Source organism: Penicillium oxalicum, chromosome III (assembly GCF_001723175.1).
Source record: "Penicillium oxalicum strain HP7-1 chromosome III, whole genome shotgun sequence".
Classification (NCBI taxonomy): domain Eukaryota; kingdom Fungi; phylum Ascomycota; class Eurotiomycetes; order Eurotiales; family Aspergillaceae; genus Penicillium; species Penicillium oxalicum.
The window spans coordinates 3,667,647-3,692,785 of NC_064652.1; the positions used below are offsets into that span (position 1 = coordinate 3,667,647).

The 25,139-nt window shown below is 50.1% G+C and overlaps 12 protein-coding genes across 12 annotated transcripts; 4 read left to right on the forward strand and 8 right to left on the reverse strand.

Annotated features, from left to right (window-relative positions):
* Positions 1-1,503: 1,503 nt before the first annotated feature.
* Positions 1,504-2,244, reverse strand: POX_c04668 (Derlin-2; the record flags this gene model as incomplete). The annotated part of the gene is made up of 1 exon (XM_050113530.1): positions 1,504-2,244. One exon carries the CDS (start codon positions 2,242-2,244, stop codon positions 1,504-1,506), a length of 741 nt encoding a protein of 246 aa, XP_049971086.1.
* A 740-nt stretch (positions 2,245-2,984) lies between these two features.
* Positions 2,985-3,555, forward strand: POX_c04669 (histone H3-like centromeric protein hH3v; the record flags this gene model as incomplete). The annotated part of the gene is made up of 2 exons (XM_050113531.1): positions 2,985-3,114; positions 3,209-3,555. The coding sequence occupies 2 exons, from the start codon at positions 2,985-2,987 to the stop codon at positions 3,553-3,555; spliced, it is 477 nt and encodes a 158-aa protein (XP_049971087.1).
* Positions 3,556-4,403: 848 nt separating this feature from the next.
* On the reverse strand, positions 4,404-7,271 carry POX_c04670 (uncharacterized protein; the record flags this gene model as incomplete). The annotated part of the gene is made up of 6 exons (XM_050113532.1): positions 4,404-5,245; positions 5,324-5,976; positions 6,038-6,153; positions 6,286-6,396; positions 6,457-7,184; positions 7,235-7,271. The coding sequence occupies 6 exons, from the start codon at positions 7,269-7,271 to the stop codon at positions 4,404-4,406; spliced, it is 2,487 nt and encodes an 828-aa protein (XP_049971088.1).
* A 99-nt stretch (positions 7,272-7,370) lies between these two features.
* POX_c04671 (uncharacterized protein) lies at positions 7,371-8,474 on the forward strand (the record flags this gene model as incomplete). Its single annotated transcript, XM_050113533.1, has 4 exons — positions 7,371-7,379; positions 7,425-7,743; positions 7,798-8,144; positions 8,199-8,474. The coding sequence occupies 4 exons, from the start codon at positions 7,371-7,373 to the stop codon at positions 8,472-8,474; spliced, it is 951 nt and encodes a 316-aa protein (XP_049971089.1).
* Positions 8,475-9,952: 1,478 nt separating this feature from the next.
* On the reverse strand, positions 9,953-10,994 carry POX_c04672 (uncharacterized protein; the record flags this gene model as incomplete). The annotated part of the gene is made up of 2 exons (XM_050113534.1): positions 9,953-10,452; positions 10,508-10,994. 2 exons carry the CDS (start codon positions 10,992-10,994, stop codon positions 9,953-9,955), a joined length of 987 nt encoding a protein of 328 aa, XP_049971090.1.
* Positions 10,995-13,082: 2,088 nt separating this feature from the next.
* On the forward strand, positions 13,083-14,790 carry POX_c04673 (uncharacterized protein; the record flags this gene model as incomplete). Its single annotated transcript, XM_050113535.1, has 6 exons — positions 13,083-13,790; positions 13,852-14,012; positions 14,069-14,149; positions 14,217-14,340; positions 14,408-14,536; positions 14,605-14,790. The coding sequence occupies 6 exons, from the start codon at positions 13,083-13,085 to the stop codon at positions 14,788-14,790; spliced, it is 1,389 nt and encodes a 462-aa protein (XP_049971091.1).
* Positions 14,791-15,333: 543 nt separating this feature from the next.
* POX_c04674 (60S ribosomal subunit assembly/export protein loc1) lies at positions 15,334-16,019 on the reverse strand (the record flags this gene model as incomplete). Its single annotated transcript, XM_050113536.1, has 2 exons — positions 15,334-15,618; positions 15,669-16,019. The coding sequence occupies 2 exons, from the start codon at positions 16,017-16,019 to the stop codon at positions 15,334-15,336; spliced, it is 636 nt and encodes a 211-aa protein (XP_049971092.1).
* A 373-nt stretch (positions 16,020-16,392) lies between these two features.
* Positions 16,393-17,076, forward strand: POX_c04675 (NADH-ubiquinone oxidoreductase 14.8 kDa subunit; the record flags this gene model as incomplete). Its single annotated transcript, XM_050113537.1, has 3 exons — positions 16,393-16,435; positions 16,561-16,622; positions 16,810-17,076. 3 exons carry the CDS (start codon positions 16,393-16,395, stop codon positions 17,074-17,076), a joined length of 372 nt encoding a protein of 123 aa, XP_049971093.1.
* Positions 17,077-17,483: 407 nt separating this feature from the next.
* Positions 17,484-18,822, reverse strand: POX_c04676 (uncharacterized protein; the record flags this gene model as incomplete). The annotated part of the gene is made up of 4 exons (XM_050113538.1): positions 17,484-17,798; positions 17,893-18,087; positions 18,204-18,666; positions 18,740-18,822. The coding sequence occupies 4 exons, from the start codon at positions 18,820-18,822 to the stop codon at positions 17,484-17,486; spliced, it is 1,056 nt and encodes a 351-aa protein (XP_049971094.1).
* A 1,050-nt stretch (positions 18,823-19,872) lies between these two features.
* POX_c04677 (Succinate--CoA ligase [ADP-forming] subunit beta) lies at positions 19,873-21,595 on the reverse strand (the record flags this gene model as incomplete). The annotated part of the gene is made up of 6 exons (XM_050113539.1): positions 19,873-19,965; positions 20,070-21,006; positions 21,075-21,171; positions 21,257-21,329; positions 21,402-21,482; positions 21,557-21,595. The coding sequence occupies 6 exons, from the start codon at positions 21,593-21,595 to the stop codon at positions 19,873-19,875; spliced, it is 1,320 nt and encodes a 439-aa protein (XP_049971095.1).
* An 863-nt stretch (positions 21,596-22,458) lies between these two features.
* On the reverse strand, positions 22,459-23,286 carry POX_c04678 (uncharacterized protein; the record flags this gene model as incomplete). The annotated part of the gene is made up of 1 exon (XM_050113540.1): positions 22,459-23,286. The coding sequence occupies one exon, from the start codon at positions 23,284-23,286 to the stop codon at positions 22,459-22,461; it is 828 nt and encodes a 275-aa protein (XP_049971096.1).
* A 1,147-nt stretch (positions 23,287-24,433) lies between these two features.
* POX_c04679 (uncharacterized protein) lies at positions 24,434-24,834 on the reverse strand (the record flags this gene model as incomplete). Its single annotated transcript, XM_050113541.1, has 2 exons — positions 24,434-24,490; positions 24,571-24,834. 2 exons carry the CDS (start codon positions 24,832-24,834, stop codon positions 24,434-24,436), a joined length of 321 nt encoding a protein of 106 aa, XP_049971097.1.
* Positions 24,835-25,139: the final 305 nt, after the last annotated feature.

Genomic DNA, 25,139 nt, shown 5'->3' on the forward strand with positions numbered 1-25,139 from the left:
ACGTTCAGCTGGATACCTCCATCAGGTTCAGTAGATAGTATAACCATAGTACTTCGATTTGCGATTCTCTGCGACACCCAAAAGGATCAAACCCCACGTCAATCTAAAGAGTTACCAGGGGAGGGCGGGAGCAAGCAACTGATGATCACGGCCCACACTCAATTTCCATACTGCCTTTTTCCTTTTACCCGCATCAACGCTCACGCCCGCTGACGGGCTAGTCGAACGCCCCCGGCGAACGTGGCGTCGGGGAGACAAGAGGGCCTTGTTTTTGAGCGCCATGGAGACTCCTCAACCATTCAGGATTGTAGAGGTAGACAGCGTCACCGGGGGTATTGTTTGTTTTTGGGTCTCATGGTCATTAGCATGGGCAGGAACTTCGTTCAGTCGCAGTCTAGGTTTTTGTCGGGGTAGTCGAGGTAATTCGAGCACATACGTAAGCGGGCGCACTGTTGTGGCTGGTCCCGTCTCTGGTACAACAGCACATTCTTATGTACAGATTCTGCCTATACTGATGGCTCGTAGGGCCCTGCATTATGACTGGAAGTGAAAGGACTCGAAAGCCTCATGGCTGGTCGGTGCGGATGCTTGAGCTTATAGACGGGTGCGTATGAACGAAAAACGCACGAGATCAAGAGGATCACGATACTGATAGGTAGCGAATTGTAGAGAATGAATACTCGGGTGTTGATTCAGACTTCGTAGTCCACCCAGAGCTGGTAGAGATACTTGGAAGTTGAAATTTAAAAGTAGTAACACACATCTATAACTACGCGATTGTCGTAAAGCGGGGAGAGCAAGGCCGTATTCGTATACATATCAGGAAGCGAAGATGCATCAAAACTTGTGCCCATTGTTGAACGAGTCTACACCAAATTCCTCGGATATACCAAAACAGACTTGCGTGGTAGGTGCGCATGGATACCGACAGGTAGGAGAGAATAATGGATAAGTGAGTCCATTCGCTATCTACCAACATGCGTGACCGTATGATACTATGAGAGGACCACCGACAGCAAGCAAGATACAACTTGCTCTGAAATTGTCATGACCGGTCTTACTTGGAGCGGAACCTTACACAAGTTGATCAAAACTAGGCTGAAATTTAAGTGCTCAAAAACAAAAACAAAACATTGAACCTCAAAGCTCACAGGGTATCTTCGCTATGATCTCAAACCAAAACATGCACGTCATTCTCCACTTCTCCCTTTATGTTTCCTTCGACCATCCGTGTTTGGAGTCATACTGCCAGGATCATTCTCTAGAGTGGCCCAAGCCAAGGCCATTCGCATACTCATGGAGAGCAATGCTTTTGACAAAGGGCGGGCGGTGGCACCCGAGCCAGCCTATTCTGGCGGCCACGGAGAGCTTGCCAATTTGCAAGGCGCCTTTGTTGCCTCTCCAGGGTATCCGAATTCGATACAGAGCAGCACCAGCACGGGTGAGACCACCCTTGTGCTCGCCGCCTGTTCGATAATTTGCCCACCAGCAACCAGCCACCCATCACTGCGCGGCCGCAACGGGAACCGCGACATTTCCGCCATCGTTATCGATAGCACGCTCCTGCGTTCTCCCTGACCCGGACTCGAAAAGCCGGCGCCACCAGGACGGCGGATCCAAGGGCCGATGGCCGCCGTGCAAGGCAGGGTAAACGTCATTGAAGAAATACCACACATGGCCCACCGCCACACCAAGCATCTCATCCTTGGGCACAATCTTGTGAAGTAGCAGACTGAACGCCATCAGCACCCACGGTAGGTAGGGTGCGGGAAAGACCATCAGGCCGAGGAAACTCAGCCGCGTGTCGGGGTTGCGTCGCGCCCAGATATACACCAGACATGAGCTCAGTGCGGAGCCCAGGTAGGGCAAGGAGAGAAAAGGCGAGATAATCAACAGTAGGCTGGTGGCGTAAAAGATGAGCCAAGCGAATTGCGCCGGAGACCGACCGGATGATTCCTCCACGAGTCGAGAGTATCGTTGGAGAAAGAACACGTGGAAGATGAGGTCAAGGTCGAGTCTGCCAAAATAGAGGAACGTCGTCAGAAGACGCCAGTACTGCGATTTTGCATAGACTGCACGGAAACTGTAGAATAATTGAAGCTCGTTGACGATATTGCAATGGACGAGAACGGAGGTTGCCACGGTGGCTACTGTCCACCATCGGGTCACGGGCGGCATTTCATAGAACCATTGTTCAAGGGGAAACTGGCCTATGCGACCATTGTTGCCCCAGAGATCAGCCATTGCCAAAGAAGAGAGCGTATGCGGAGACGTTCACGACGTGGCGTGTGAGAAAAAGAGGGTGACCCGAGCAAGATGAACGTAGGTGATGAAGAACAGAGCTCTCCCCGTACGGAAAGACCAGATAACCCGATGAGCTCCAAAACTGCGGGACTGATAGCGCGCGATAAAGTCTCCCCCAGAATGGGCTTGGCACCGCTGAACCGCTTCGGGATCATGAGAACACGTTATCGATAAAACAATCACACGTGACCTGACATGATCTCCCCACATCTTCCAGAATCACGTGCCTAACGCGTCGCCCGGGTCACGCGAGTCGCGGGTGGAATGACCCGAGCGAGTGAAAGTCACCGCGTGCGCGGGCGCTAAAAGACGAAAGAGATCCATTTGGAGTCGTTGACCCAGCCCCCTCCATTTAACCCTTTTGGTCTTTCGCCGACTCGCTTTGATCGACCTCAGAGTGATTGCGCTGCCGGTCCCTTATTTCCCCGCACTAATTTCTTTCAAAGATTCTGTCGGTGCAATCGTGTCACCCTCATCCACCTCTTTCGCAAGGGCCATACCTCGACACGCTTCCACCCGTGCAGACAGCTTCCGCAGAGGCGGAGAGAGCGAAGGGAAAGAAAAGTAAACAAAAGGAAAACACAAGAAGACCGCCCGCAGCAACGAATTCCAGTTCCTGATCGCGAATCAATCGCAATCAGCCAATCTTGAGAAGAGCGCAATACCCTCCCTATCGCACAATGGCGCCGTCTCCAAGAGGCAGGAAGACGACTGGCGCAACCGCTGGTCCATCCTCGGCCGCGCGCAAATCCACATCATCAACAGCAGCAGGGAAGAGACCCGCGGCAAAAACCACATCAAATGTACAGCGTACGTCTAGAACTACCCGAAATTGCGACTCGGGACAGAGTGCTTCCTGAGGACATGAAACGTATCTAACACGACCGATCTTTTTCTCTCATAGCCGGCGACCCAACACCAACGGGGAAAAGGCGCCGCTACAAGCCGGGCACTGTGGCTCTCAAAGAGATCCGTCGCTACCAACGATCCTACGATCTTCTGATCGCAAAACTTCCCTTTGCGCGTCTCGTCCGTGAAGTTGCGCTCGACTTACTTCCCGCCGACGTGGGCGCTGAACTACGCTGGCAATCACATGCGATTCAGGCCTTGCAAGAAGCCGCCGAGGCCTTCATGGTGCATCTATTTGAAGACACGAATCTATGTGCGATTCATGCGAAGCGTGTGACGATCATGCAAAAAGACATTCAGCTTGCGCGGAGAATCCGTGGGGTATGGGGTGGCCTGGGCTGAGAGAGGGAATGGCATTGGAGAATTTACTATTCGGCTTTCCCCCAGATTCGTCGATTGTGAGCGTTTCTGCGCAGTCGAACCGAATCAGTGATTTTGTCAGTTGACGTTCAGTCCAAAAGAGAGCCATCTTGGTCGACTTTCTTCAATTTTGAGAATTGCCCTTGAGTCCTGTCAAAGTGGGACACCGGGTTCTCAAACGGTCCAAATCAGGACCGTCGGCGTTTAATGCTGTGTCTGGTGTTATAAAGGTCGTGCCATTTTGCTTATTTTTTCATTCTTTTTTCCATTTCCTCCCCCCCCCTATTCGAGGTCAATTTGTGCCTTGCTTGGATTTGTTACTTTCTTTCCTTCTCTGTCCTTTTCTGTTTCCCCTCCGATCATGGGACTCTCAAAGTCAGAGTTTCGTTTATACCACGGTGGATATGTGTACATTAGCATGGATGTGGAGTGTCTTTGATGGTTCTTTACCTTGGCTGAGGTATTGCAGCAAATGATCCGATGGATGCTGGGAGATGGCCCTCTTCGCAAAGGACCATAATACTATGAGATGAGATCTCGTGCAGATCTCCAATTTTCCAACCCAATGGTCCAAGTCCCCTAGTTACGGACATACTTCTTGATTCACACTTAGAGTTTCAATGATTTCCAAGCATAGCGAGCTGACAGCTTAGGGAAAAAGCAAAACTCCGATTCAATGTGGCTATGGATGGTATCTTGAACAAGGCGCTGGATTCGTGGGACTGCGCAAGGAGTTCCTCGCGGGAGCATCTGAAGAATGGTAGGAGGGGAAGAGGGGATGGATAGGAAAAATAAAACCGAACAATCGTCCTCAAAAGGAGACAGTAATTTCATGCCGGTCGCTTCAGGCTAGGTGGAAGACCCGTGATCAAACGCTGTCCTTCCTCCCTTACACCGCGAGCCTCATCACCTTTCCCATGCCTTTCGAGTGTCTCCGCCAGCATTTCGTCCGTCACGCTGGCCCAAAGCCGGTCGTTGGCTCGTTTAGCCATCGCTCGACCGGCTCGAACGCTCTTCTCGGCTTGCTCACCAACAACACCGCGGAAATACTTCCAACTCATGAATGTCAGCGTCATGCATGTAATCTGTGAGTTGCTGATGGCGGTAGCCGACTGAAGAGCATGCTGAAGGAAGGTCTTGGTCTGAATGGTCGATTCGGTCTGGACGGTGGCGCAGACCAGATAGTATGCCGCCTGGATGTATTTATTCGGCCCATGCTGGCAAAAGGGTTCGATGGTCGCTTGCACCGTGGGGAGATAAGAATGGGCGGGATGAGAGGGTTCCCGAATGATGAGGATGGTATTCAGCGCGGCGAGAATGCACGTATCTCGACAAGGATCGTTACGGGATGTTTTACTGGCGGACGGTGAGAGTAACAGCAGCGGGGATTGGAAAATGCTCAGTGCACGTGCAAGATCGCCTGTTGCTTGCGCTATAGTGCCAGCCGCGTATTCCATCAAGCACTGAATGGACCTGGGCAGATTCGGCCCACACTCTTGTGTAAAGTGTCGAAGCTCTTGCAAAGATTGCGCGGCAAACTCCCAATCAGTTCGTGCGCAAGCAAGGAACACCCGCTGTAAGAGGAAGTTGCAACAGAGAGAACGACGCCATTCGACACGCCTCGTGGCATTCACCATCGACTCGGAGATTTCTTGCGGTGCGGTGAAACTCCCTAAAGTGAGATGATCAGTAACCGCCTTAACCTAGGACAATCAGAGCAGGAGATTACTTAATCAATTCTGGTACTGACCTTGAATCATGCGGAGGCCCTCGTCCAAAAATTGCTCCGCCTTTCGACCATCATAGGAATTCTTGGCACTCAATGTAATGGAGCTCAGAAAGTATGAGAGAGCATACAGATCGTGCTGTGGCAACCAGTTGAAGCTGAGAAGCAACGTGCCGTTCTGCACCTGAAGAATATCCCCTGTGTCGATTGAAGAAGGGCCAGCCGACTTGCCACTCAAAGGCACGGAAAAGGAACCGTCCGCTCGCCAGTTGGGATCGTTCAGAGTCTCATCTGCCAAGCTTTGTAAAATCTTGAGCTTCTGAGAAGCCTGCGGTACGTCGTACTCTAACAGGCTGCAGCAAATATCCACCATTTGAGTCAGAGTGACAAGCTGCGGAATATGTTTTAATTCTTCGTTCAGCTGATGGCTGCGGGCAGCGGCCAGGGCGCGCTGAGCCTGCTCGATAGCGTCCGAACCGGTTCCTTGTTGTAGATGCGCCAGAGCTTCAATGACGGCAGCCATCGCAGCCACCGCCTTGTCGCCGTTGCGACTAGCCATGGTCGAAATTTTGTTGAGATGTTGAAGAGCCTGCACGGAGTCCGGATGTGACGGGGATGAAAGCGAGAGGGTGACGCGCAGAAATCGGAAAGTGTATTCCCAAGCCGTGTGACGGTAACTGCAGATAACTAAGTACGAGGCTTTGGCAAGGCTGCTGACCAGAAAAAAGCAATACATACGCTTCGACGTCCTGAATCATCCCATCCACTGCCTTCAAAGATGCCTTGGGGTTTGTCTTGTGTAGCATTCGCGCGAGCAAATGCTGCATGCTGTATTTCAGGTCGAGCATCCGGTTCTAATACTATGTTAGTTCCTGGAACTGGAGCATGTAAAACAAGAAATTCACCGACTCTTTCACATAGATCGATCTGCCAAGTTTGGTTAGCTCACATCAAGACCCTGGTGTCACAATTGAAGTGGTACGTACACCCTTGCTCAGAGCAGTCTCGGCTTCAAGATCGTTCTCGGTCTCCTCATACAAAGTACGAGCGTACCGCAGTCGCACAAGAGCTTCCTTTCGAGGCTGCAAGCGCCAGTTCTAGGATTGAAAAGAGTATTAGAGCTTTCGTTTAAAGCAATTTTGATAAGATTTTCTCACTTTCAAAACTGCCTCCAGGCATCCCAACCCCGTCGAAACGAGCTTATAGTATTCTTCAACTTCTTTTTGACTTGTCGCCAAAGCCGTCCTAGTCCCGTGACGATGGGCCGCGTTCAAGTATTCATCTGCTAATGACAGCAGCAAGACTTGATAGTCTACAGGTGGTTTCGATGCTTTTGTGACTTTTTCAGGGCTTGGTTGTGTCGGCTGCTTTTTCGGAACGGGCCTTTTCTGCGCCTGCAGGGGACTCCCCGATGGCAGGTTTGGAGAAAGCGCTGCGATCATGACTTGTGGAACAGCCTGAGTTATCGGCGATGGAGTGGGCTGGGGGTGCTTTGGAAGCTCCGCTTTCGGTGCAATCACCTCTGGGGATGAAGGCTTGGGAGGGGGAGGGGGAGGAGGTGATGGTTTTGGCGAAGATGCTCTTGCCGGTGCAACTTTCACTGGGGTAGGCTTCTGCACTGCAGCTTTCGGAGTTGTTTTTGAAACCTTTGACTCGGCTTTCATGGATTTCCGCTCCTTCTTGGGAACACTTTTAGGGAGAGATGACTCTGTTTGAATAACGGGATTGGGCATAGGCTTAGGCGATTCCTGCACTACGGGTTGCTTCACGGGATGCGGTTCAGATGCAGGAGGCAGTTCTTCTGGCTGTAATGGGACACTCGGCAACACAATTTTCGCCTCTTTAGCCTCATCGGCCTGAATGACATTCGTCTCGGATGAAAGGGCTGTCGGAGGCTCCGATGTTGGTATGGGCGGCAATCCCAGCGAAGTTGACAAATCACTTTGATCAAGCAGGTGACCCAGAGATCCATATCGTGAGCGCGGAGCAGTGGGAAGTGGAGGTTGCACGAAAAGCTCGGCAGGATTGATGAACTGATGTTGTGGCTGCTCGGACGGTAGCGATAAGAGCGATGCTGGAGGTATTGGTGGGGGCCGAGGTTGAGGGGCTACCAGCTCAGGCTTAGGAAGAGGGGAAGTACCCTGCGCTTGAGCTGTTTCTTGCGGAGATATGGATTGAAAAGGAGCTTCTTGATAACGGGATTGCTGAGCTTGGTGTGTCTCAGGTCGAGGCTGGAGCTGAGGCTGTTGAGGGCTTCCAGGCCGATGCTGTGCATTTTGGCTCGGAGGCGGAGATTGCTGACGAGCAGGTTGCTGAGGCGCAGCCTGTTGAGGATATATTTGCTGCACATTTGTTCGCTGGGCTGGCGCTTGTTGAGATTGTGGAGGTTGAGGCTGAGGTTGGAGCTGCTTGTATTGCGACTGGTGGCGTTGAGGCTGCCTATTGTGAGTCTCCACCATATGTGTCTGTGACTGCTGATGCTGTGGCTGCCTATTCAGTAGCGACTGAGCCTGAAGCGCCGGTTGTGGACTTGATTGTGATCGTGGTGAAGGCTGCAAGACTTGTAGTCTTGGAGATTGCTGTTGCGACGGAACCAGAGGGGAGGGGTGCTGCAATTGTTGCATCTGAATTTGAGGGGATTGCTGCTGAAATTGCGATCTCGGAGAAGGATGTTGCTGATACTGTAGCCTCGGCGATTGCTGTTGGACATTTAAGCGAGGAGACTGTTGTTGAAATTGCGGTCTCGGTGATTGCTGGTGGTGTAGCTGAGGTCGAGGAGATTGTTGTATATGCAGATGTGGTGACTGCTGCTGATGTTGCTGTAGAACTGCCTGAGAATGTTGCAGTATCGGGGATTGACGGGGTTGAGAGATTGGCGTGTGTTGCGATTGCGACATAGACATCGGCGATTGTTGAGGAAAGGCCGGGTATTGAGGTTGTGCCAGCTGCTGAGGATGAATTAAAGGCGCGGGTTGTAGGGTTGGTTGTTGTTGGTGGTGGTGGTGGTGTTGTTGTTGTTGCTGCTGCTGTTGCTGCGACAGCGACATCTGTGCCTGTGGGGGCATCACTTGAGGAAATTGCTGCCCATACTGATTCCAAGCCTGTTGCTGCATCATCCCCATGGAATATCCGGTCGGTTTACCGTAGCCGTACGGTGACTGCGCAGGGGGCGTAACATGGTTGTATGGATCGTGCGGTTGAGGGGCGACCTGCCCTGCCTGGTACTGTGTCGGATAGATATACTGCGGGTATTGACCGGAGTTAGACGGTGGGAAGCTCATCGCCCCGACATGTATGATTCGAAGGAGAATTTAACGATGATCCTCGCCGGCACGTTGACATCCTCATCCCAAGCGCATCTGATGGCTTCCGCGTCGGGGCGGAGAAACTCGCGGCAGTCAGCTGATTAGGCGATAAGGATGGCGATAATGGCCCGATAAGGTCCACTGGATCTAGAATGCGGAGTGACGGAATTACTTATCCTGGAGATGGCTGCATGTACATGCTCATGCTGTGCCATGCTTCATGTAAGTATGTCGCCATTTTTCAAAACACAGACACCTAGTGTTCCACTCTATGAAAGAAGGGAATGGCTTGACTGAAATTGGGCAGTAAACCTCTACTTGCTAAGTGTTCTATCGAACAAACTTTGACGGTAGCCTATACCCTATACTTTCATATGAGCTAGTAATGTATTTCCTTGAGACGATTGTGTCTTCTAGTGGATTAGATGCCTTGTGGCGCACATTGAGCTTTGCATTTTCTGATAATCTCCCCTGTGTTGCGTCGCCCTGACAAGAAATGGAGAAGACCGACGGCACGTATGAAATTGATCTGCCTGCAGGCTGGGGGTAGACTTCAGCAATCGAAATTTTTGAAATCTGGAAGAAGTTCCCGGTGACGCATAATGGCTTAGACGATATTGAATTACGGTCGTTTGGTGTCTTCTTATGGTTCCTTTCTGGAGCTCGAGAGGCGCCTGAGCTAGGTAGACGCCTCATAAATATCCAGATCTATTCAAATCGACAATACATATCGTTATTATGGTATTGCCAGTACTAGAAACCGGTCTGTTGGGACAGGCGATGGACAGCCATGCTTTTGAGCGGGCATTCATCTAAGTGGGTCGAAGGCAAAGCCAGACGTTCTCGTTCTACAATGGAGACATCGTTAGAGACTGTGGACAGCTCTGCTCAAGTCATGTCACCATCATGTATGGCATTCCATTTGAAGTCTAATATGCAGGCGGAAATTTGCGATATTAGGGAAAAGAGGAAAGTAATAGTTGAATAATTTCGAGTGTGAAAAATATCTCCCCTCAACCTTAAGAAATAAGCAAAGACCAAAAGAAGAGATCTGACATGATGACTCCAGCCTGGATAATCTATGCAAACAGACTTAATTGTAGGATCCTCCATAATACGCCGCCTGATTGATGCCCTGCTAAAAAAGATCCCGAATCCTGAACTCCGATCGCTTCAAATGCGTGCATTCCCCTGAATCCCCCCCCCCCCCCCCCCCCCCAAAAGTGTAAAAGCTCTTCGACCCGACTCGCATGACTTTAGAGCATACGAATTGATGTGTAGAGAGTGCTCAAAGGTTGAGGATTGATTGCAGGCTCAATAACTTCCTCCCCAATCGTAGGGGAAAAGGTCAAGGGCGGATGTTCTCGAACAGTCCACGGACAGAGCTCATTGCAATTCTCCACGCCAATGGTAGGTTCAGCTGGATGAATTCGTTGTGACGCCCATTTGTCGTCAGGAACGGGTTTCGAGCCGCCGAGGTTGCGCTGCGTGAGGAAGTGAAAGGTATCTCGGCCCAATTCGCCCGAGTTGTATGGTTGTTTCCGCGGGCACTTGAGGATGTGTTGCAGGCACCGCAAACGGAGATACGGCGGCACGAGGTGCAGTATGAGTCGAACAGACGGCAGACGCTGGTTTGATGGACGCTCGAAAGCCAAAGGTCGACTGATCGATGGGCGCAGCCAAATCGGGGTGTCATGTACGCTTCCTTGCCCACTTGACCTGCTTCTGTGGTCATTTCGTACTCAGTTCGCACCCGCAATTGGTCATTCTCGTCAAGTTCTGGGTAGATCGAGATCTTCATTTGTGTGGGTCCGTAATTTTCAAGGCATGAGTGCCAGCAGTATCGGTCTCCAACCTTGTCACCAAAGTGTGTTCGCAAGGCTTCGACTGAGACCCTCCGAACACGAAGAGAGGTGATCTATCAAATCCAACTTGTCCCGGAATGTGAGCTTCTTGCAGGGACACAGGTCCACGATTCCAGCTAGGTCACCAAGGTTGCATGAGCGATGCTCAGGTTTTCGCCTCAGCTCTCGACTGGTGAAAGCCGCCCGAGGGTGCAATTTCAAGCATTTAGAGCATATATGCCACCGCCCATCTTCCAGCAAATTGAGAAATTGCCATCGGGGGGTGGCAAAGTTGTGTCCATTCCGATAGTGGTGGAAAAGAGGCGCAAAGTCTCGACCGAACCGGAGTGATTGTGATTTCAGAATGCTGCCCGAGATGGCTAGCATGCGCTTACAGGTGAGGGCCAATGCTGCCTCGGGGACCAGGGTTAAGTGGGAGACGATCTCCAGCAATAGCTCCGTGGGGAGCTCCATGAGATAGCAGCGCCCCGACCCATCCTTGTGCTGTTTCCGGTGACGGGTGGGCGACCATGATTTCATCCTCATCGTGAAGCGAAAGGTTTCTGTTGCTCGGCGGAGACGTTCGGGTATGTTGGACGAGGATTTTTTCAGGGTCATGGAAAAGAGGGGCAGCGTCTCTTTTTTATGACGAGACAAGACGGCTCTCAACGTTCGTTGATGATCAGTCCGCATGAGCGAGGATCGGCGATGTCTGATAGGACGGAAGATTGAATAAGATCAAAGATAGTGCGTTGGTGGCTGGTGCTGGGCGATCATTATTGTCATGCTGTTGTTCCAGAAGATGCACGCTGAGTCGTGTGATAGAAGACAACGGAATGGTCGCAGACAACGATTGAGAATTGGAGGACCCTACAATTCATCTACACTCTGGGCCTGTTGACCTTCAAGTATTGCCTGAACTCGTGAGAGACGTGCACGAAAACGGACCATGGGATAGGGTCACGGTAGGGCTGGTTATGCTATCAGAATTACATGGCTTGCGATTTACGAGCGCGGGCTATACTTCAAGCTCCTGTCAGTCTGCGAAAACGGATAGCGACAGAACATTTCATGAGCTCGTGGTGGTTCATCCCTTCTTTGATCCAAATGCAGTACTCTTGAAGCACTTCAATCCCAACTGTATATCTTGTTGAAACTGGATCGGAGAGAAGTTTGTGTAGAAAAGGAGCTGGGCCGCCGGATCCTACCAAGGGCTGTTCCGCATGCGGTGATCTACTTTGCCGCATCGAGTCGCATGATTGCATCATCACTCCACCGATCTGTCAGATCCACCTGTCCTTCCCCCAAGGCCACGTTGGCTGGGCTGCCAAGATTTAAGCTTGCAGAGAGAAACCCAGCCACATGTACAGGTGGATGACTTTGTCATTTGACACTCGGTGGTCAGTGTTGCCAGCCATCAGTCTTGCGGGGGTCCTATGACCTTACGGGCTGCGACAGTGTGCGACAGTGTGAAACCGGAGGCCTCAGGCCGACTCAGGCTGGGCATGAGTAATGGCAGCCTCGGGCATCAACTTATTTACACAGTGATGACTAAATTTTAGAACGGCCGGGATGTCCGGTCGCTAGCCTCAGGCTGTCAGTCCCACATCCCTCGTGATGACCAGCTCCTGACAGGCTGACTCCTTGCAGACAGGGCCACTGGGGCTTCTCGGCAGCCGTCCCGACGGGCAACGATTTTAATAGACTACTATTGTACTACTACAGTAGTAATACTGTACTGCTTCACTATATAGGTACTTTCAAGTACTCACTCAGTCAGTGGTAGCACTGCTCCATCACTACTAAAGTCCTCAGTCCACTTTGAGTTGGAACACGGTCTTTGAATGTGATCAAATATTCACGTCCTGATGGTAATTGTTCAGATGGTCATATTGACAAGGATGGTGGAGGACACCGGACGTGTATGATCTTGCTCTGGTCTCCAAGGAGTCCTCTCATTGGAGTCATCTACTATAATCTACTTGTCTGAGAGCTCGGCAGCTATTGGGAGTAGTACTACCCATCCATTGAGATATGTACATGGACTGAGAGCCAGGATAGTCACATGCAAAAGCACGTGCCTGATGGGCTGTATACGGCCTGGATGTGCCTGGCAGGCTTGTGGGGCACGAGTCACGTGAACACAAAGTACACGGCTGGACGAGGCACTAGTTATACCCTACGGTATGAGTAGGCACTTGCAACCCTATTCTGAGTACCCTACTTCAATAAGTAAGATAGCAGTCGTTGAGTTGTCAGCGACGGGAGGGTGCTCTTATTGGAGGCAAGGTTAGTACTGGTAGTAAGATACCTCTTGACTCCTGGGCAACAGAAACCGGATTGTCGGAAATCGGGCCTTAGTCAACCCGGTCCGATCGGGAAGGACCGAGGTTGGTCTGTTATCAAGACAGTTTTTTCTGAGGATCGAAGAACTTGGCAATCGAGGGTTGCTCGCTGTCGCCTCCAGGGACGCCATTCTTTTAATTTGACGCGTGTTTGTTTTTCATCTTCTAGATTGCATTACTTGCACTTAGGCTTTTCTTTTCCTTTTGGCATCTGCACCCCATGTTGGATTTCGCATCAGCGTTGCTTCATTCATTCCCCCTACCGCTGCTCTTATCAGCTCTCGTCGCCATGGGTCTTCTCTCCTGGGTACGTCCCAACGGACGAATTTCATTTTTCCACGCCAAAGATAACAACCTGGTCTTGACCAAGAAAGGGGGCAAGACGGATGCGAAGCAGCAGACCACCTTGGTCAATATCTGTCGTGATGCGACTCCTGCCACATGCCATCTGAACCCGATGCTGTTCAATGGACATCTGCAGACAATGTATACCGTGCTCAAGCATGATAATGTCCCCGTGTACTACAAGCGCCGAATGTTTGAGGCTGAGAGTGCAATGTTCATGGGCACATATGCAATTGACTTTGTGGTCAAACCGTACGAGATGCCGCCCGAGGGAGAATTGACTGATCAGGCACGGAATTATACGCAGCCTTCAGGACTGCCGCCTCGGACGTCGTTCTATTCAGAGGAGGAATTTGCTAGAATTCCTTCGGATGATACCAGACCAATGCTGGTTGTTCTTCATGGTCTGAGTGGAGGTTCTCATGAAGTCTATCTACGACACGTCCTTTCCCCACTGATCGCGGATGGCACCTGGGAAGCCTGTGTGGTCAACTCGCGAGGCTGCTCCCAGACGAAGATCAGCACGGGTGTCTTGTACAATGCCCGTGCTACATGGGATGTGCGTCAGTCTGTGAAGTGGTTGAGGAAAACTTTCCCCAATCGGCCACTCTTCGGTATTGGGTTCTCACTGGGTGCCAACATTCTTGCAAACGTAAGCTGATAGGATCTTGCTCCTTCACATGAGAGTCAGTCTTGCTGATTCTGCTACTTAGTATCTGGGAGAAGAAGGAGATGGCTGTGAGCTCAAAGCAGCAGTCCTTTGCGCTAGTCCTTGGAACTTGGACGTCAGCTCGGTTAATTTGGTGAGCTCCTGGCTCGGCAAGGAGGTTTACAGCAAGACCATGGGATCAAGCATGAAGCGACTTTTTGAAGCGTGAGCCTCCCATGCTTATTTGTGGCTGTGTCACTCCGTACTGATTTGGAAGATAGACATGTCGACCAAGTTTCGAAGAACCCCCGTATTGACGTGGAGGCTATTCGAAAGACCACTTATCTGCACGAGTTTGATCGGTATGTCTTCTCGTTAGATATACACTCCCAGAAGCTTGAAATTTCTCTAATACTTCTGGTCCTCCAGGGCTATCCAATGTCCCACATGGGGTTACCCCACAGAAGGCGCCTACTACCGTGATGCTACCTCGACAGACGCCATGCTTCGCATCCGCATTCCTTTCTTCACAGTCCAAGCAGAGGATGATCCCGTACGTTCATCCGTTCTGAGACCTTCATTCTGATATCTTCGAAGAGAATACTAAAATGTACCTCTAGATTGCATCGCGCAACGCACTGCCATTCCAAGAGATGACTCAAACTCCTTATGGTGTCATGCTGACCACCTCGTGGGGTGGCCACTTGGGCTGGTTTGAACTCGGTGGCGAGCGTTGGTTTGTTAAACCGGTAAGTTGAAGCTTTGCCAGGAAACTACTCATTTGAACCTGGAAATCATCGTATTAACCTCTTCCCAGGTGACGAGCTTCCTGAACACAATGGCTAAAGAGATCGACATGGATATCCCTGGTGTAGTTGAGGACCCTCAAAGGCTTCCGGGGCGCATTGCCAGCCACTTTGGGCCGGAAAAAGACGATGACACGTCGCCAAAACCCGAATTTCTCCCAGTCCATCGCAAGTTGGACATGAAGCTGCCAATGTAAATCGACGGTCGAGGCTCGCAAGATCCATGGCGTTTATTCAATCAGTGCTTTCAGGGATTCATGGAGACACATCATTCAATGATATAGAGGGGTTGGGGGGTTTGTGTTAATTAGAGGCTACATTCATATACACCGAGGTTTCTTGCGTCGAAACGGCGACTGTTCCATATTAAATCCATTTTCAATTTGTTGCCATAGTCGGTTCACATATGCGTAGCTGGGTATTTGAATCGCAAGTTCTCACTCGAGAATTTGTGGTAACACCTCAGTTGTGAGGACTACACCCTCAGAGAAAGAATTTTTGAAAAGCAAAACATTGAAATCTCAGCTCCTGGTGGCCAATCCCTCAGGGTCTGGAAAATGATCGATGCCCATTGAAGAATCAAGACGCTATTCACAATAATTTGAATCCGAGGGAATCATAAGCCCCACACGAACGCCAAACCCCAGTCTAGATACAATTGATGATATGGTATTGACAAAATTTGCTCGATTGCTCGCATGCAACCTTGTTTCTTCTTCCTGCTGGCTCTGTCCAGACGCTTAGGCAAAGGAGACACTCTTGCGCTTGCCCTTAGCAGACTTGGCGTCACTCGCCGATCTTGACGAGGCCTCTGAGCCCTTGTCCTTTCCGCTCTTGTTCTTCTTCTTGTTCCGAATGGAATCCTTCACGGCGTCCAGCTTGGATTTCTTCTCGTTCATTCGTGCCTCGGCCTCGGCCCTCTTGGCTTCGCGGATCTCCTCGAGTTGACGAGCCTTCATCATCTTTGACTCAATTTGTCCCTCTTTTTCGGCATTGACCATGGCGAGAATGGTCATCATACCCTCCTATTGCAAGGCGCAAAAAAAGGACCGTTAGCCAAAAAGTCCTGACTTACGGCATTTGCTAAGTCACGCAGTGGACGTACCTGATCGTCAACGAAGACCTTGCCCTTCTTCTTGCCCTTTGGTTTCACGACTCCGACGGGGGTGATCTGGTTCAACTTAGGAAGATCCAGCTCTGCCTCGGTATAGACTCTCTTCTTCTTCTTTGCAAGCATCTCTGGAGCAGTGCGGGCCTTGGACTTGACTTCTTGGGGCGGCGGTCGCTTGACATTCTTCTTGCCACTTGGCTTGCTCACGCGGGAGGAAGACGGCATAGTAGACGATTTGGAGCCCTTGGATCCCTGGAGCCCTTTGGAGCCACCTCCAGAGGAGGCACCCTTGGATGACCCTTTCGTGGGCGCCATTTGATATTTGCGAGAGTTGCGGGTGTGGATGAACTTTGACGGTTTCGGGCGAATGAGGCAGGGCTCTTCCAATATTCGATCAGAGAGTCAGTTCCAGGATAACGATCGGCCTCGAGGATCAAAAAACTGCAAATGCGCGATTTCAATCTGAATGATCACAAAAAATCAAAAGCATGCGACTGGGTGCCCGCCATCAAAACTGAAAAAGAAATTTTTGGAACAGGAAGGCGGTGAAGACCACCGATTCCATCCGCCGAACCTCGATGAAACCTCCACCACCCAGAAGCTCATCAGCGTCTCGATCTTTCCCCGCGCGCTACGTCTTTGCGATTGAACTGGACTGGGCTGAGCAATCACACACTCAATCGACAAGATGACTATCAACCCTACCTACCTCGCGCAACGGACGCGTTCCTGTACGTTTCTGATTCTCCGTCAACCTGCTCCATGAGGCCCGCAGATTGCCCGCGATGCAAGCGCCACGATTCAGAACCCAATTGCGCTGTAGGAGACAGTCGATTAACCATGTCATGTCTTCTAGCCGTCAACCTTGCCGATGCCAAAACCCGTGTCCTCAAGTCCTATCGAGAGTGGCTTCGCGCGGTCAGTTGTTCCCATGAACCCTCAGCTTCTCCTCCGCCCTTGCTCCGGCGTGAGCGTCCAATCCGCACGTCCAAAACCGTACTGCGAGATTTCGGCAAAAGATAGCCGTGATTCCTACCGCAGATACAGGCTTGAAAAAGAGGCAAGAGCAATGCAGGCTAACATGTGTTCTTATCTGAGTGTGCAGTCCCCCGAGATTCAAACGATGTATTCTTTGGGCATGCCCGTATCTGCCATCCGCACCAAGATTCGCCAGGAATTCGAGAAGCACCGCTATGTCAGCCAGCTGAGTGTCATTGATGTGCTGCTGTTCCAGAGCCACGCCGAGTTCCAGGAGACCCTCAATTACTGGAAGCAACTGTCGCACGTCATGAAGTACTTCCGTCCTGAGGAGGACCCTGGCGCGCGTCTGCCCCGCAACTTCGTTTCTGGCTTCTTGGAGGGTCGCAACTGAAAAGCTCCATTCTCAATACCTCATTCATCGCCTCTTTTCTACCCCCTACCATTACTCTCCATCCTTTCTTTTTGCAGTTTGCAACCCGTGGGATGCCAGGTGAAGGGCCTGTGTCATCGACCACGACATGACGTGTGTATATATTGTCTGACTAGATCGTCAAATCATTCTGATTACAACTTTTTTTCGTTTCAATCCACGCAGCGACTCTCTCTATCTTGACCCCAGGCTCAAGATAATTACCACATGACTCATGCATTGTAGCATCTGCTCATGGAGCGTCACACCTCTTTTTATGCCGACACGAAGATGGACAATCGAGACTTGACATTTATCGAAGATGATCAAATTAATTATGTACATTGAGTAGATAGGCTTTTTATTTTATTTTTTATTTTTGTTTTGATTCACCACTCATCCCTGCCGTTTTTCCCAAAGGACAGTCTGTCGTACGGCGAGGGCATTTGTTCATATCGGCGAGGCAGGGCCTCAAAGTCCACTTCATCATGACTAGGGCTCGACTCGGCGAATAGACTTTTCAGGCCATGATTGAAATTGAATGTGCAGACCGATGCACACACCATTGTGCCGATCATGAGAACCAAGGAGATGTATGCGAACAATAGCATCATGTCCTTGTCCGCGGTATTGCCAAGGATACCGTGGCCGTTGAGTACAACGATGCGACTGACCAGATAGGCCGCAAGTGCTCCGTGGGTGAGCTTTGGGTAAGGATGTTAGTATTCGAGGATGCTTTGGTGATGCGACACGCCACTTGCAGAGTTTGAGGATTGAGATTTCTCTTCTTGGACTTACAATAATCAGAATCATGGCCATCGTCCACTCCTTTCGGACGAACCAGATCGCGAGGGCCATCATGATGAGCATCGCGGGGAGAATGGCTAACGTGAGAGCAAACTCCGGCTGCCTGAAGTGGACATCGATCAAGTCATATTGAATGATGAAGACGGTGATGAAGTAGAAGTCGAGCTTTATCAGGACCAGATAGACCTAGCAAGGGTATGTCAGTTTCGTTTCCCCTTGTCTGCAGCTGCATGGCCAGACGGCCAAGTATCTTCCAAGTGAAGTGAAAGAAGAGAAAAGACCAAAAAAGAATCATAACCCACTTCGTATGCGATAAAACGAATCTTAATGCTCGTGTCACCATGAATAGTCCGATAAATTGCCCAGGCATAATCTTTGTGAAGCCTATAGGCAGAGGGCCAAATCAAGACGGTACAAATCGCAAAAACGACCGGACACGCTATCAAAGCCGGATCGACTCGGCCCAGAAAATCGAAGTTCACATTCACCAAGTGCTCCAAATGGGCATCACGGGCAGTGGGCAGGTCCCGAACGGCGTCTCTCATTGAATGGGGCTGCATCCCTGAAAGCACCACGATGCAGACATTACTCGCGCAGATGGCGAAGAGGAGCAAGTTGTTCTTGTGGTGCACCGCGTCAAGGGCCAATACCATCATATAGAAGCAAGTAAAGACGAAGATGACCAGATTGATGGGAACAATATACCCGACCTGGACTTGGATGATGTTAGGGTACACCCATGTCTGCCATTCGACGAGGATATAGCTAGGGCAATCTTAGCATGGATGGCCATGGTGGGTGAATGTCAACTGTACGCGACGGTTTAAGGTTGACTTACATCTGCAAAGCAGTGATGATTAGGGCCTGGGCGAATAGCGGTCCACAGAAAAGCCATTCATTCCTCGTAGATGGCCTATACATTTTCCTTTTATTATAACCAAAAAAAAAAAAGGATGAGGGACCTCCCCGGAGGATCGGGTTAATTCACCGGGACTACTGCGAACAGAAAATGCCCTTTACCAAGTAGAAACGTCCTGACTGGAAAGTGTTGAGAAGGACGTACTCTGAGCAGAAAGAGCCCCAGGTGATGATGATGATGATTCTGAGTGACCGTAGGGGTGTGCGGATGTCACACGTACCCTTCAAGTGTCGACAAGCGGAGATGTTGCACTGTCAGGAGCGAGTCGTCACATACAAAGACTTTTTTTTTTTCCCTTTTCGATGGAAACTTTTAATTCCGGAACCCAATTCCCCCTTCAAAGAGGGAACACGAGCGACCACTCAATTAAACTGTGCGACACTTCTCCATCATAATCATAATTGGTTCCGTTCCACCCACTACCAGTCCTACCGACGGGAGCGAGTCCTCCTTCAGAAAGAATCGGCGCTCATCCAGCTGAGAGGTGAAACCTCACAGTGGGGCGCTGGCATCATCGTGCAATCAGCTTGAGCGCCAGCCTTGGACAAGCGGAGAGCCCTGGGCAATTAATCCGAGGAATAGTTCCACTTGGTATCGCGGAGGGAGCGATCATTTGTACGGTTATTTATGGAGGGACGATTGTGTCGAATCACGGATCGTGCCGCAAAATTTTGCTTTAGCAGGTGGCGACAAGACATGAAAAGCATTCCTCGCGATGAACGATTAAACTCTGAGCAGCACAATTCAGTGGATACCACGACCCAAAAAAAGAATTTACTATGCTAGTGACTGTTGCACATATCAGGCGCCAACCATATGATATGTTTATCGTCCAGTCCCGTCTGCTCGCAAAGGAAAAAAAAAAAAAAAAAAAAAAGACAGTTCATCCCCCCCCTTCATGCAGGACCGACTTGATGTAATTGTATTGCCACCATCGGCTCCTCCGACACTTGTCATGAACACAAGTTCATAAGTTCATGCTATGCCATGCCAAGACTCCCAGAGAGCCCCTGTCGAGTTTTCGTCCGTAGGGCTCACGGAGATCATTGACGCTAGCGGGTCACTTTAGCGGCCTCGACAATCCTTTTCGCAGCAACCTCAAAGTCTGGCTCGACGATCACATTGTTCAACGCGGATTTTCCAATCTGTGTCCACTTTTAGCATGCCAACTCCCATATCACTTCACACCGCGATTGTGGAGAAAACCCCCCCCCCCCCCCCCCCCCCCCCCCCCCCCCCGGGTTCTTACCAGTTCAAGACCTGTGTCGCAGTTGGTGCCCTGAAGGCGAATCACGACTGGAACTTTAAAGCCGTCCATCTGTCTCGCGGCGGCGATGATGGATTCGGCAATCATGTCGCATCGAACAATTCCTACAGATGAAGTCAGCAACTCAATCTCAACGTTCATATCGCCTGTGGCCGAAGATATACCGCCGTAGATGTTGATCAAAATGCCGTGGATTCTCGTATCTCGGTTCAGAATCTCAAACGCTTTCAATAAGGTCTCTTTGGTTGCACCACCGCCAACGTCGAGAAAGTTTGCGCATCTTCCCCCATAGAAGCTCACCAGATCATTGGTCGCCATCGCCAAGCCAGCGCCGTTGACGAGATTTCCAATGTCCCCCTCCAGTCGGACATAGGACAGGCCCGCTTGCGACGCCTCGTACTCATCTTCCTCGTCCGGCGACCGCTCCTCGAGGCTGAAGATGTCCGGCTGGCGGAACCGAGCCGAGTTGTCAAACGTCAATTTGGCATCAAGGCAGATAAACTCTCCTTGGGGGGTTCGCACGAGTGGATTGAGTTCGAGAAGGGTCGCATCCTTTTCGTGGAAGAGCTTGACCATCTGGTGGAGGATGTGGCTGATCACGCTGATCTCCTTGTCTGAGAATCCGAGCTGAGCTTGGATGTAGGCGACTATTTCCGCAGTGATTCCGTGAGTCATGTCGAACCAATAATGCTCCAATTTGTCTGCGTTGGACTCGATATCCACCCCTCCGACGTTGGAAATCAACAGCACCGGCATGGAACGGTCGCGGTCAAACGTCAATGCGACGTAGTATTCTTGCGCGATATCCACGGCCTTGTAGATGTATAATTTATTAACAAGCAGACCGCCTGGTGGTGTCTGTTTGGTTTCGAGATAGTATCCGATCATTCTGGATGCATTCTCAAAGGCCTCGATAGCTCTGACAAAAAAAGAAGGTTATCAGTTCAGCGTGACTCGATGGTTATCTTCACTCTGTCAGTGACGTACGAGCTCATGATGCGAACTCCTCCTTTTCCATCGCTTTCATATTTGCCCTTCCCACGACCACCGGCAAGGATTTGGGCTTTCACGACAGACGGAGCATCTTGGAAGAAAAAGCCGATTGGGTCAGGAACAAGTCTCTGCCAATTCCTCGCACTCTCGTTCTCAGGTATGTTTTGATTGCCCACTGATATTCGCGACCACTTTTCTGGCCTCCTCTGGTGTCTCGACAACAAATCCACGCGGCACTGGAATATCAAACTGGAAAATAAGAAAACAAATCAGCACAGGAGCCGGTCAAGTGTTCCAGTCGAGGCTCAGCAGGCTACCTACATCCTTGAGTAGTTTGTGCGCATGAAATTCCAACAGACTCAGGTTTCGTACCTGAGTCTTGATCGTGAAAGAACTGTGACGCTGGCTCAAAATCAGCCATAATGTGACCCTCAACATTTGCCGCAAATCATTCGAGACTATCCGAGAGAGCTCACGAGATGAAAGTGTCTGAAAATATTGCGAAGACCCAACATCATGACTTCAGGTCAATAAGACCACTGGTTAGCGTGTATTTGAGATTGCCAAAAAGAAAGGGCATTCATAGTGACAATAAATTACTCTCTAAGCCGTTTGCAAGGGGCTTTTCCCGCTTATAATACACAAAAGTAGAGATTAGCAAAGCTGACCGAATTTACGGGCAAAAATGACATCAACACTTAAAAATATATGTCTTTCATTCCTCGTCAAATCGGCTTGAGTTCCATTGTTGACGTGAAGTTAATTGTGCTCAAACGCGGGTAAATTAGGTTTGCATGACAAGCATGACCGGTGAGCTCGCTGACCAGTTGATACCAAGCTCTGCTGGAAGCCAACAAAGACTTGGAGGGGTGACAGCCGTTGGCTGGGGTAACGTGATACGCTTGAGCTTTAAGCTTCTTTGGCTCGTCGGAAAGACCAGTATTTGACCGATCAGATCTGTCTCGGAGCCAGAAATGAGAGTCTCTCCTGGGCAGTGTTTATTCACAAAAGTTTGATATCTACTGAAAAACAAGACGCTTTAGCCGAGGAATATAACGAAAAATCCGAACAATCAATTCGCGCACGGTCTCATTCTATAGAACGTTCGTTCATAGACTCGATTTTTATTTTGATTTTCATCTTTTTTTTCTTCTTCTTTTGCTTCCATTCGATTCGAATTTGGCGACGAGAGTGAACCAATTAAGAGGCCAAATAGATATGGAGTGAATGAAACAATTGAAGCTCGTCTCTCTTTCTAAAGTGAATGACTCTCAAAATCCTGCTACCGATATTCAAGGAGACATGACTTCCGACTGCTGTTTCGGAGACGGCATCGCCAGCTCACGTGCGCTACTCACCCCCATGGGTCATCCCTCCCTTATTCAGCCTCCTCATCCGGAATCTCAATAACCTCCAACTCGTCTTCCTCATCTTCCGAGTCATCCTCCGCCTCCTTCACAAATAATGTTCCAGAAACCATGCTCTTGAAGAGACCCTGCACACGGTCACACCACCATGCGTGCCGGCAAGGGTACACGTAAGGTGACCAGCTCAGAGGACGATAGTACCGGGCATGTGTTTTGAAAAACTCGTCATTGCGCCGCTGTCGGACCCGATTAAGCAGACGCCGATTCGATACGGAGTCTTCACGCATGATTCGACCGATCATCGGGTCGTCAATTACCATTGGATCGAACACGCAGAGCAAGTCCGAGAGGAGACATGCCTGTTCAAGGCCCATACTTTTGATCCGCTCCTCTTTTTCTTGTTCCGCGAGCAGCATCAAGCCCCAGATCTGATAGTGTGCTTTGATGAATCGGGTCTTTTCTGTGAGGGACAAGACCTGCGGAACTTGGGGATCTAGATGAGGGTACCGGGCCATCTGCGCGTGGTAATTGTCGATCGCCTTTTCTATGTTTTGGGATGTGCGAAATAAGCAGCCGACGAGGGACATGTTGGTGACGGGTTGATCTGCTGCGAGATGGCCTTGGTCTGCGACAAGAGCCCGCAGGTCTTCGTAGCAGGGGATCGACTGAAGGGAAACATGGTCGACGATGTACGAGAAGTGCCTGCTCTGAAGCTGGTTCACAACCTTGCAGCTGGCTCCCAAGTTGGCAACATCCTTGAGTGATGGGAGGCTGCAAAAGACTTCAACGAGGAGCTCGGCTGGCAGAGACAATAGGGATAACCCATCTGTGGCAGGCATCTTGTCTTGTTCTCCTCCGGTAAGAACTAGGCCGTTTGGTATAGGTGACACTAGTGCGGCTGATCTTTGAAAGAGGGGAATCTTTGAAGAAGCGCTGGGCTGGACACTTCCTGCTTCAAGAAAAAAAAGGGGGAGCTTGTCTCAGGAAGAAATGAAACTCGGCTCAACAGAGATTCAAGAAGGAAATAGAGTTGGATTTTGAAAGGATTCTCCCTTAAGGTACAGCAGAGAGGTTGTTTGACGCTTGGCGCAGCAATCGCACCGGTGAAGAGGCACAAAGGTGGAACTTTCAATGCTGGCATCTCCCGTCAGCACTTGGGGAAATTCCTTGGTAATCAATGAATAAACTTTCTGGAGAGCTGTAATCATGAGGCATGATCTCTGCCTCAGTCTACAAAGAAGGACTCTTCCCCGCGGCTTTGGAGATCAGGCCCGAAATAGACAATTTGGCAGGAAGTAGTGTAGGACGCACTCCGCTGAGTCTTCGATCAGTCGGTCTGAGCGCAATGACCGCCCGCACATCTGATCAACCTTCGCCTCGGCATCCACCTGATGCTGACTTGACATTTAAAATTGACGTTGGACACACATTTCCTGGGCCAATTTCAACAAGATCTTCACCTCATTCTCTGCACTGATTCGTTTTCCAACATGTTGGGTACCATCTTTCTTTTCTCTCACTTGCCTCTCATATTTTACGTTTGTGTTTGACACCTTCCATAGGATATCAAACACTCAAACGTGATCAGTGGTATCGTGCTGCCTGCTAGGTAGAAGTCAAAGACGCGGGGGTGGAACACGACGCGTGTACTTGGCCTCCCGACACTCTATAACCCAAGCCGGTCTTATGTGCATCTTTTGAAACTTGGTGGTTGAACAATTGAGTTTCTTTTTTTTTCTTGCGTAATCAATGCTCTGACCAGATCATGCAATAAAGTTTCAAAAAATGTCATTCAACCTTCTCCGAGCTCTCCATTTATATCTACAACATACTTTCTCGAGGCCACGGATTGTCAAATGCTGTGGACAGCCACAGTGAATTAAGTAGTGATAAGTCTAAACACAATTAGAATTTCCGCTTTTCTCTCCCCATCTATTCCACCTCCGACCTTTCCTCTCATGCGCTTCAATAGATGACCTTCTGCACTTAGAGCAGGTGGTTCAAGCTGCACTGCAAGTTCAAGTCCAGGTTGATCAGACCGACCTATTTGACGGTGTTAGGAAAAAAAAGATGCTTTATATGGGGGGAATGAGGATCTCCCGGGATTCAAAATGCAGTCCTACCTGGTTGACCTCCTCCTCGGAGCAGCAGTAGACATCACCGCCAGAGCAGCTCTCGCCGAGAAGACCGGTGAGCAGGTTGCCCAGAGAGAGCAGGCCACCGTTTCCGTTATCACTGCACACAACCGTCTGTTTGCTGGAGCAGACGGTCGTGTCGCCGCTGGACTTTTCGCCGCCGGATTTCTCGCTGCTGGGCTTGTAGGCAGCGTCCGCTGGGATAGCGAGAGCCGAGGCAGCCAGGAGAGAAAGGACGAGGAAGAACTTCATGGTGATGGGTTGACGGGTGAACTAGAACGATATGTCAGTAAAATAATCAAGTCGGAAAGGGTCTTGACGATTTTCTTTTTGTGATAAGCAAAAGAGATAGAGAGAGACAATTCTCTCAGGAGATCTTAACTCACTGGAGTCTGATGGCAAGCTAAGAGAGGAAAGTTCACTTGATCGAGTGCGTCTAAAGAATAAGAAAAAAATGTATCTGGCAACGTCTCTACCTCAAACTTTATACAAATTCAGTCTATATGATCCAAAGCTTGTTCTACCAAAGGTGTGTATACATGACACGTCGAAGCATA